Source organism: Centroberyx affinis, unplaced genomic scaffold (genome assembly GCF_046629955.1).
Source record: "Centroberyx affinis isolate AG114_WGS23_722 - 3 ecotype Tasmania unplaced genomic scaffold, CSIRO-AGI_Caff_v1 ptg001447l_1, whole genome shotgun sequence".
Classification (NCBI taxonomy): domain Eukaryota; kingdom Metazoa; phylum Chordata; class Actinopteri; order Beryciformes; family Berycidae; genus Centroberyx; species Centroberyx affinis.
The window spans coordinates 132,501-144,117 of record NW_027279921.1 but is presented as its reverse complement, the minus strand read 5'-3'; the positions used below and the strand labels follow the sequence as shown (position 1 = coordinate 144,117).

Below are 11,617 nucleotides of genomic sequence, written 5' to 3'. Positions count from 1 at the left end.
CTGGCTAGATTAGGTTCTTCGTCTTCTCGCCAGTGGCATTATCACTCTATCAAGGGCTCTATTTTGATCCCAGGGCATGATACCGTGTCTTCTGTTACCTGTAATGAGATAGAGAAGGAGAGAGGCATACCTGAGTGAGAACTTGAGAGTGTAAGAGAGTCCGCGAGGATCGTCTTTCCAGCCCACCGGCTACTGTTTCCTTTGTCTCCCTTTAGGAAGGAAACTTCCAGGATCAAATCAGGGCAGAGGGGAGGATAAACATCGCCGGTGACCTTTGACCGCACCCCCGAGTGAACACACCTCGTCTATAGACAGTCCCACACGCTGGTGCCGGAATTAGTCAAGACATGATGTAAGACCAGTGTAAGATCTGACCTCATGCCTTGACATAAAACCTTCACTGGATGCATTTTGGGTGTGGGGTTGTAGTTTCTCTCTCTCGCTCTCTTTCAATATGTCTAATGACACTTTGACAGTTTGGGCTGCTTCTGTACAGGTTATGCTCATCCTATACATACACCATCTTCATGAATCTTCATGAATAAATCAAAAAGTAGTTTTATTTGGCCTTCCCAGGGCTTTTAATGTGATTTGTTATGATCTAAGCGGCCTGCCTGCAGCTGCCAACCACTTTGCGAGGAATTTAGGAATAATACTGTATGTAATGCTGATCTAAGGCTTGATGAACACCTCAAGAGGTCTCAGCCTTGCCTTCTTCTGAGAAATCTCTCCAGGATGAAATTTTATGTCAGTTGATGATTCTCTTTATCTTCTCAACATTTTAATCTCTCCTCTTTTAGGTAACAGAAGCTCTCTTTCTTCCTGCCTCTCACATCTTCAGCTCGTACAAAATGCAGCAGCAAAGCTTTTAACCATATTGCTAAGAGACAAAAGCACATTAACCCAGTTAGAGTGTCTTTCCAAGGGTTGCTTGTTAGTTTTGGAACAGTGATTTTAAAGATTTTATTGATTCTTTCTGAAACACAACTGGCCTCTCAGGTTACTTACTCTGAGAGACAACAAAGAGTGGAACCTGGGAACCAACTGAAACCCTGGACAGTGCATTGTACATTGCATTGCACGTTTTTACTGTAATAGGAACATTGCACAACCTTTCTTAGGTTCTGAAAAGATGTCTTTCTGGAGAGAGGAAGAGAGTTTCTACAGCATGTGAGATAACTTTCCCTTATGAAACTGAAGAATGTAATGTGTCCATGCTGTTCAATATATCAGTTGAAGTTTGAATTTGATATGGCACAGACTCCTTCCGCAACGCAAATGACAGCAGATATCATTTATGTCTATTTACATCTCATCTTAAGATACATTTTTGTATGCAGGTTTTTATATAATTTGTGCTTTTTTACCTGTTTCATTGCTGTCATATTAGCCCTTTTTTTATTTAAATGTAACCCTGTTTTAAATTCATGTCTTGCGTTTTTCTTGTTTATCTTGCAGACTTTTATACATTATTGTTTCATTGTCTGGGAGACACCTTGGAACGGCTACGCTGAATGCTAATAATGCAGTGCTAGTAATTCCTATTTCAAATAAAGTTTATTATTCTGTAAGAGTGGTGTGTGTGTGTGTGTGTGCTGCAAATGTTTACACCTCTGTAGTGATTCAGGGTACAGAAGTGTGTCTGTGTGTGTGTGTGTGTGTGTGTCTCCGTGTATTTTAAGCTGTATAGGTATATAAGTGAATCATAGGGGCACATCCAGGGGAAGAAGGGCATAAGGACATAAAAACGGCTGAGAATAGAATGGATGTGATCTAAACAGGATGAAAGGAAGTAAAGAAATTGAAGACAAAGACGGAGATGGGCAAGCTGAGAAGACCGAGGCACTCGTCAGCCCTGCCCACCTGGTAGATCTGCTGTATCGGATTCCCTTTTATGCTGAAAGGGATTTTGATGTCAGTAGGGAGCCTTGTTGATAAGCTGTAAACCTGCCTCGAATATGAATTATTTCACCCTGAGCAGTATATTCGAGGCTGGCTCATTTAGACTCATTTAGCCCATCACATAGTGTGCCGCATTGAATTTTTTTGCATTAACGTCGCCCATGTTGGATGCTGTTAATCAGTCTAACAATGCTGAATGTAAACATCCGTCGCCCATAACCATTGTCATTTTCTATAATACTATTCAGCTTTTGCACGATAATAGCTCAGTAACGTAGTTTGATACATTCAGGTTGATATACGTGCTTGATAACATAATAGAGCTTTGTATTCTGAAATAAGTCAATTGCTGTCATACATTGTAATAGCTTCTGTATATACAAGGTTCAGTGGAAACAATGCTATAGAATAAAATAAAATAAAATAAAATAACAAAAATGCATTAAACAACCACTAAAGATCATCCTGACGAGACCATCAAAATGAAATAATGGAGGTTATTCTATTTCAATTTGCATTCATTTCTCAGCAAACCCATTCCAATCCCAGTCAGATGATGTTTTGTGCTGCAATCACAGCAATTATCCAGCTAATCTGTCTGGTTACCCTTTACAGGAAAACTCATTACACTCAGATCAGCCAGTTGTACTGTGTCTCTGAGCTGTTTGGCAAGGTTATCAGGGCTAAACTGTGTTTCATGATGTGGCTGTGTCATCGTTCCTGCGAGTCCTCATCTGTCCAGCCCCTTGTGTGTGTGTGTGTGTGTGTGCAGTGTGCAGTGTGTGTGTGTCTCTTTGTCATCCTGTGTGACTGTGTATGAGATGAGTGGAGGGTAAACTGAAGGTATTTTTTTGCACTGTTTTGGCGCGCAGCAACGGTTAGGGGCAAATCACAACAGAGTGTCTGCATGTTTTATTAATGTGATAAGAAGACAAGACAATTAGCAATTAGCTGGGGCTCATACAGAACCTCGGTGTTAGCGACTCTAACTGAAAGAGACTTGGCATGCTGTCTTCTCTCATCATGCTGTTGTTTCATCACCCTGTTCTCTCCTTTTTATTCGCCCCCTTGTCTCTCTTAACTTCTCTCCTCCTCTCCACTCGTTCCCGTTCCCCTCCTCAACATCTCTTTTGCTGCCCTTTAAATGACGTTTCACCCCTCTCTCCCCCCTTTTCCTCTTGTCGACCTCGCTCTTTTCTTCCACTCCTCAATTGCCTTCCCTCATCTGCTTTCCCTCCTCCTTTCTTCTATCCTGATTGCATTCTTCTCCATGCACTCCTCTGCTCTCGCCTCCTCTCCTCTCGCTTCCTCTCCTCTCCTCTCCTCTCCTCTTGCCTCCTCTCCTCTCGCCTCCTCTCCTCTCCTCTCGCTTCCTCTCCTCTCCTCTCCTCTCCTCTCCATGCTAACAGTGCTCTCTCTCTCTCTCTCTCCCATCCCGGGTGCTGAGTGTTAATCTGTCTATCCACACCGTCCGCTGAGAGAGCAATTAACCTGATCAAAACTCTGCTGAGATCAAACAAGTTTCAGCAGGGGGGAGGGAGGAGAGACAGAGAGAGAGAGAGAGAGAGAGAGAGAGAGAGAGAGAGAGAGAGAGAGAGAGAGAGAGAGAGAGAGAGACTGGGAAAGTGGAAGAGAGGCAAAGAGAGGCAGAGTGAGTGAGAAACTAGAAGGGATGCAGAGAGAGAGAGGAGAAAGGGAGAGAAGAGAGTCAGTGTTGTGCTGAAGGAAGGAAGGAAGGAAGGAAGGAAGCAAGGAAGGAAGGAACGAAGGAAGGCAGGCAGGCAGGCAGGCAGGCAGGCAGGCAGGCAGGCAGGCAGGCTGGGACCTTCAGGTAGCCGTCAGTGTGCAGTGTGTGGTCAGAGGGTGTGCAAAAGAGCTGACTGACTCATCGCTGCTCTCCTGCACGCACCTCGCCCTCCGCTCGTCAGACCCCCGCTATCCCAGCATGCCGGCTGCTGCGATCTCATCTCAGCCCCACTGCCTGTGAGGGATTAAACCCTTAATCCTCCAGACTGAGTCTCGCTATTAGGACCGACGGGGCTGCAGCTATCTTTGTGTGTTTTCTGTTGGGGACCGTGTGCGACTGTGTGCTGTTTTGTGTTGCATTGTGTGTGTGTGTGTGTGTGTGTGTGTGGCTGGGCCGGTGCAGGTATACTATGCAGTATGTGTGTATAAGAAAAAAAAACAAACAGAGGGAATGAAACAGAGGAGGAGGAGGAGGGGGGTTGCATAACCAGATAAACAAGTTACCTGGTTTATTGTCGGAGGACCTGGGTGTTCCCTATCTGCCACCTGTGCCACTGACTAGCCAGCTGTTTTTTGCTCTGTGTGTGTGTGTGTGTGTGTGTGTGTGAGTGTGTGTGTGTGTGCCTGTGTCGCTGTCTATGTGTGTATGCCTGTCTGTCGGAGTGTACATACATATGTATGTGCAGGCGATAAGGAAAAAAAGTGACAGGGACAGACAGAGAGAATTAAAGAGGCGTTGCATTATTGTCACAGTGAGGCAGGTTGCAGGGAACCGAATCCATTCAGCTGTGACTGAAACGTTCTCTCCTTTGTGAGAGAAATGCTGACCGGGAACTTATAGCCCGGTGTGTGTGATCAGTCTCATGTTGCATACATACTAACTGGACCTGGGCATATGCTGCACTGTACTGTGTAGTGATGGAGGGATTCAATAAGCTGTACCTGCGTCTCTGTCCTCACCACTTAAAAGCACAGTCTCTCTCTCTCTCTCACACACACACACACACACACACACACATACCGCACAAACAGTGTCCTCTCTCTCTCCCTCTCTCTTCCCCTCTCTCCCTCTTCAGTTTCCATCTCTACCCTCGCTAATGTTGTCTGCTCCGTTAGCAGCCATAAGGGCCTGGACAAAGTGTTTGCTTGTTTTAGCAGTTCCCTCAGGCGCATGCAACCTAATGAGCTGCCTCTCAAGGACAAAGTGGGTGTGTGAGTTTAGCGCCGCAGACAAATTTGCGAGCATAATGATATTTTTTTGTGTGAACCTTCACCTTGTGCGTTCGTTCTGTTATTGTTCCCGTGTATGACTTTGCAGAGGTTTGCGTGATGTGCTGATGTGGAGCGGAACACAGTAGGTCCAGTGGAGGTTTTCAAAATCAGCAGGCCTATGTAGAATATTACTTATCTATTACTCTCTGAAAGTATGGACAGCTATGTATTGATTTCAATGTGACATAGAAGCATCTTGGCCCTAAAGAAACATCACAATATAATATTCCTATTTCTATTAGTGTCTGTGGTACTCTATAGTGAGTTTGTCTGTAGTGGCCTTATACTTGATGGTATTTTTTTTTTTTTTTTATCTCCTGTGTATTGTTGGGTTAGGTCTAGTCATTTTTTCATAAAGGCAAGTCCACTGATTTCAATGTGAAGTGTCACAGTGAATAGCCTATTAGAGTTAGGTTTGATTTAAACATGTAACAATGACTTAATCAGTAGTGACACAAGATGGACGATGAATTAATCAGAAGTAATACAAGACGTTGTTGTGCGTAACGTCCTATGGCCCCATAGCATTGTGAGCCAAAGCCGGTGCTCCGATGCGGATCCAGCCCTTTGAGAAGGTGATTTGGGAATGAACCGCGCCCCCTGTTGCGCAAGAGGCGATCGGGGCGGGAAACGAGCATGGTTGTCGGGAGGTATGAGGTAGAAAGCATCGCTTTTGTGTCCGTATGCTTTATAGCCTGATTTACATATATATATAAAAGGACAGGGAACGAGGGGACAACAAGAACCACGGTCCGCTGAGGATTCTGCGCTGATATTACTCTCCGGTCGAGAGCTCACAAAGTTGCGTCCGTCTCCACCTTTACGCAAACTTGAACTTGGGTACCCGGTGTCTCCTCCGTTGCGCACCACGGAGCCGGTAGTCCTCCCCCTCCCTCGCTTCCTCCTCCTCCTCTCCTCCCCTCCTCCTCCTGCAGCACCACTAACCGAGCTGTAACGGGACACTTTCAGCCCAACCGGTACACCGACCCTCTCTCCGCTCTCCATCCCTGGTATTTTCAGACTGTCTGTGCGCCTATAACCTGCTCCACAGGTTCGAATGCTGTGGATACCGGAGAGATGCAGTCTGTTTTTTATAACATGTGGCGGTTGATGATTGTCGGTGAGACCCTGTTTCGGTGTTGAATGATCGGAGGGACAGCGAGGCGACAGAGGGATTTCACCCGGCTGGTTTGGAGAGGGTTGCGGGGCTCTTCTCAGGATGGTGAGCGATACTGTTCGTGACAAGTTATGCGGCTGTGCTGTGTGGTTTGTGTTCATATCTGCACGTTATCTAAAGTTATAATGAATAGTCACGGTGAATGCAATGGATAATGATGATAATGTCTTTCTCACCTGATCAAAATAGCTCCTCATGTGGAAAAATTGATCGTAGATTGATCGTATGAGAAACCTTAACCATAAGCTTAATTTGAAAGTAATAATAATAGTTGCCATTTTGTTAGAAACGTGTCCTCTAAGCTACATTTGACTTTGACTTAGGCTTCCTTACTGTTTTTTTCCCACAATATTATCTTAAACAATTTGCATATCAGACCGTGTACAATTTCACTAATTGTCCAATATAACGTAATTGATGACCTAAGTTTCGATAAGGGCACAAATTTCCTCCGCGGTAGCGTGTGTGTGTGTGTGTGTGTGTGTGTGTGTGTGTGTGTGTACGCGCGCGCGCGCGCGTGTGCGCCAGTGCTTTCCGTGTGTGAGTTGACAGTCACTGTAGAGCTGACAATATAACTTCACTGGTCTTATCCAGTAATGTAGAGGTAAATTAAAGACTTCCAGGTCCTTGATCAGCATAAGGGGAAAAAAACATCAATATAAAGCATTGATTTATGCTTATTTTCCATAAATGCCCACATCCTCATAAAACTTACATCAGTTTCATACTACTTAGTATGGATGTTTATGATGAATTTGTCTCACAAAGACTTATGTCAGCTTAAAAAGGCGGATAAATCCTATTTCACAAATAAAAAGTGCACAAGCTGAGTGTAGGTGGGTTTACCATCCACTGGATCCCTGGTCGTATATGTGTCTGTCACTTGTATCCAGTGGAGAGCCAGGCAGAGCAAAGCCGATAATACCAGGGTGCTGCTAAAAACACTTCCCTCAATTAACTTTCCACTAGGCAAAGCAAGCCTCCCATCCACAGGGAATACGAATCTATTAATAAATAGTTTATCATGCTCTCCTCCCCCTGCGAGGTGGAAATGAAACACCACCTTGACAGAAGTGATTTATTGGTTCCCCCCGTACAGGATCCCATCCTATTGGATCTGAATTAGTGATGTGTGTGGATGCAGTCCACTGCCTCGAACATCTTTCTGCTCTGTCCAGTTGTACATTGAATGAGACTTGCTTAATACTGTGGTTGCCTACTGAGCAGAATAATCTGCATAATGCTGATAATATTCTTATTTCACTGTATAGGCTGTCGCATGCAAAAGCTGCAGCGCTACTGTAACTCTAACAAAGCCACAGTCTCATACTCTCTCTCTCTCTCTCTCTCTCTCTCTCTCTCTCTCTTTCTCTCTCTCTCTCTCTCTCTCTCTCTCATACACACACACACACACACACACACACACAAACACAGACGTATTAGTCTTACAGGACACCATGCTGTGCTCACCATCAGGTTTGTGAGTCATGGCTGGTCACCCTGACAGATGACTGATACATGTGTGAAGGCACACTACCTGTACCTGTGTGTGTGTTTGTGTGTGTGTGTGTGTGTGTGTGTATGTGTGTGAAGGGGGGTGGAAAGGATGTGGGACTATTAACGGAACAGAGAGTGAATGTCTAGTGATGGCTCAATTTGAGATAAAGTGCAGTCTGAAATTGCTCTCTTCTGAGTTACAGATTTTGACATATAAATCGCTGTGGCGTGTGTGTGTGTGTGTGTGTGTGTGTGTGTGTGTGTGTGTTCTTGAGAGTGTCTGTTCTAACTTTACATTCACCACAATACCCTAAAAGCTGGCAGTAGTAAAGTACAGGACTGTCTTAGAGTCATTTACAAGTATTAATTGAGTATTGATTGACAACGGTGGCATAAACTATTCTGCATCTGGCCAGCCACAGCCAAGTCAGCTGTGTTAGGAACTGGCTAAAGCAAGGCACAGAACAATGTCTCAAAGTGTAATTCCAGTCATTTTCGACCAGAGCCTTATATTTCCCATCATTTGCCATCATGCCATTCGATTCTAATCAAAATCTCATGCATTATGCCACTATAGAATGCCTTACCGCCAAGGCTGATGAGTTGGTTGAATGCTGCCCAATCTGGCTCCAGTAAAATCCATTAGGGCAACAGCGACAGTGAAAAACCTTCTTCAAAAGCACGGAATTATGCAGTTTCCAACACTGACATGCTCAGACATATCTGTAAATAGATCTCATTGAAATAGACATGCCTCTCTCCTAGTTATAATCTTTTTGTTGTTGGCCATTGCTTCAAGACTTCCTCCTTTTTTGATGGCTGCTGCTCTTCATGCACAGAGGGCATGGTCATTTATAGGAAAGTGGAAAGAAAATGGACGATATTGTGGAATCTGATGACAAGTGATGGGGAAATAGGGCCCAGGTACACAGTACACCATTTGGGGCAATTGTGACAAGTACAAGTGCACAACAGGTTGCAGTGACCAAGGCTGCTTTTATCAATTAGAGCAAAAACATTTTGGACCCTACTTACTTTAGCTTGCTGGGAGTGTTGCCCATCTAGAGTGAACTGCCACCACAGAACCTGAATGCTCATTTCTACATCATTCCATTAACTGTTTATGACACCCACACCGAGTAGACCAGCTAAATTACCGTTCAAGGATGTTGGTTTGAGTGGGAATTCCCTTGCTGTCCATTGGGTTCTGTGGTGACCACAGTGGCTTGCCATGTATAGCAGCAGAGCCACAGAAGTGTCTATTTGTCTGTCTGTTCCTGGACACTAGGAAGGGGAAGAGGGAGGAGGAGCTTGTGGCACTGCAGTCATTGAGGTGTGCTCTCTCTCTCTCTCTCTCTCTCTCTCTCTCTCTCTCTCTCTCTCCTCTTCTCTGTCTCTCTTGCGTTCCCTTTCTCCTTCTCTGTCTTCACTCTTTCTCTCTGTGTCTCTCCTTCTAAATCTCTGTTCTAGCTCTACATCATGACAACTCCCCCTTCTCTTAATCTCAGCCCTTCCTCTCTCCATTCTGACATTTATCTCTTGTTCTCTCCCTCTCGCTCTCTCTCTTTCTCTCTCTCCCTTAGTGTCTGCATGACACCACGTGTCTAGGCCCTCCCTAATCCTGCTGCGGCGACAGAAAGGATCACCCTCAGTCCCTGGACACCTCAATATACCACACATGCTGCTCCTGGGCCCATCCAACTCATCCTCTCCAGCTCCCAGCCGCTGATCAATCCTGACCCGCTCGTTCCATTCGGGCTTTCCTTTTCCAGACTCATGCGTCAAACCTGGATTACCCACTGATCTGCTGCTGAATCCCGATACGCCAACTGATTCTATTGTGGACCTGTGACTGTCCCGTCCCCATCCGCCCACATTCACATTGACAAAAGGGTTCCTGCCTCCCTCCTCTCTTTCCTGGGTTTTTAGCTATGTTGGTTGGAAGCCAAAGCCATAGCCGTCTCTGAGAAGAAGGGCCCTTGTTATGAGGGACTCCGAAACCAAAAAGATTGAAAGGCCTTATTTTATCTACAGTGCACCTGGGCTGTGGCAGGAGAAGTTTTGCTCTTGTGCAAGTTTTAATGCAAGTTCTTGAGGGTTGCAATACAGAAAGGATCGCTCCTTCCTGAGGCTAAAACGCTGTCCGGAGACTCTTTCCTGTCTTCATCTCCTGGTCTGAGCTGCCCAGTCCGGAGCGGCGCGCTTTCCTGATGCCGCCATGCCCATCATCAGCAACGCCAACCATGACTTCAGCAATCTGTCGCTCAGCGATGACAGCAGCTTCGACCGCATCTTCACCGAAATCCCCGAGACTGAGACCATCAAGGTATGAACAGGATTATTTGAAATGGCAAAAAATAAAAGTTAAATAGTAAAATAAAGGAAATTAACAATTCTAAGCACACTCAAATGATTTTCATCATTTTTCATCACATTTTTGAGTTCACTCTCTTTTGCTTGAGGCCATCAGGATGCTGCAGGGAGTTACATTCTAATGAATGTTTTATCTAGTGTCATCCTTAATTTCTGTCATATATTATCTTTTCTGGTAACTAATTCTGTCTTTACTGATATAGAAAGAATAGCAAGGCTTTTGTTTTATATTCAACTTTTTGCTTGTTATTCAATCTACTATTCAATCTAAAAAAGCTTCTCAAATATCTCACATTGTCTTTTTTAATCCACGTATCCCTTTCTGTTTTCCACCCCGCAGGGCGTGTACTACCAGAGGGCCCAGTTCATCCGTCGGCCCGAGGACCTGGTGTCCATCGACCACGGCCTGCTGGCAGTGATCAACGTCGGGGGGAACCGCTACACCTTCCCCTGGAGCACGCTGGAGCAGTTCCCCCTCACCCGGCTGGGCCGCCTCTGCGGCTGCCGGTCGCCCGAGGACATCGCCAGCGTCTGCGACGACTACGACGAGGCCCGCAAGGAGTTCTTCTTCGACCGCTCGCCGTCCGCCTTCAGGGTCATCCTCAACTTCCTGGCGGCGGGGAAACTGCGCCTGCTGCGGGAGATGTGCGTCCTGTCGCTGCACGACGAGCTGACCTACTGGGGCGTGGAGATGGCCTACATGGAGCGCTGCTGCAAGAGGAAGATGTACACGCGCATCGAGGAGATGCACGAGCACGAGCGGCGCGAGGAGGAGCGGCGGCAGAGGAACGCCATGCAGCGCGTGCCGGTGGAGGAGACCAAGTACCGCAAGATGATGAACCGGCTGAGAGACATGGTGGAGAACCCGCAGTCCGGCCTGCCGGGGAAGATCTTCGCCTGCTTGTCGGTGCTCATGGTGGCCGTGACGGTCATCAGCTTGTGTATCAGCACCATGCCGGACCTAAGAGAGGAGGAGGACAGGGTGAGTGAGCCAGGGTGTGTGTGTTTGTGTGAGTGTGTGTTTAGGTGAAGCCTGATATTCAGACTGAATGGCCATTTCGTTACCACTCCATTATTTAGCCTGAGATTGCCTCCTCGTTACCTGTGTGTTGATTTGCAAAGCAAAGACAATATGCTGGTTGGTGATTTCAACAAATATTATTCTGCCGAAAAAATGATGCACAAACGGTTCAAACTTTAGCCCCGCCCACAAAGGCGCTGATTGGCTTGATTGTTTCTCTGAGCGAGAACAAGCCGTTGACTAGAGCAACACTGACTCTCTGTCTGGATCCAGGCTAGTTTAGGTGAGTTGTGTATAGTAGAATTAAGTTGTCTTAAGTGAGTGCTGGCATGTACTGTAAAGTCCCAGATGAGGATTGTCTGGACACAGCCGGGTTGGAAAGCTGTCCCCGGGCCCTGAACTTTTGGTTTGGCCCCTAATGAGCCCCATAAAGAATAATCAATTATAATAATTTAACTTAAATGGGGCCCATAAATTTAAGTTTGGAATGCTTACAGCGACCCTGTCTGTTGGTAAGATTTATCATGAGAGGTGTAAGTGATTGCAGCTCAGGCTATCTGTTCTCACAGTTGTCCCCCGCTGAAAGACAAAGACGGTGATCATGAAGCTCCGTGATCAGTATAATGGAG

General features: G+C 45.9%; 1 protein-coding gene across 1 annotated transcript in view; it reads left to right on the top strand.

Annotated features, from left to right (window-relative positions):
- The first annotated feature begins 9,791 nt into the window (after positions 1-9,791).
- Positions 9,792-11,617, top strand: part of kcng4a (potassium voltage-gated channel, subfamily G, member 4a) — a 20,713-nt gene continuing 18,887 nt past the window's right edge. Inside the window, exons 1-2 of the mRNA XM_071526724.1 lie at positions 9,792-9,920; positions 10,308-10,949. Coding sequence (XP_071382825.1) covers positions 9,813-9,920; positions 10,308-10,949 — 750 coding nt within the window. The 5' untranslated portion in view covers positions 9,792-9,812. The remainder of the gene's footprint in view (positions 9,921-10,307; positions 10,950-11,617) is intronic.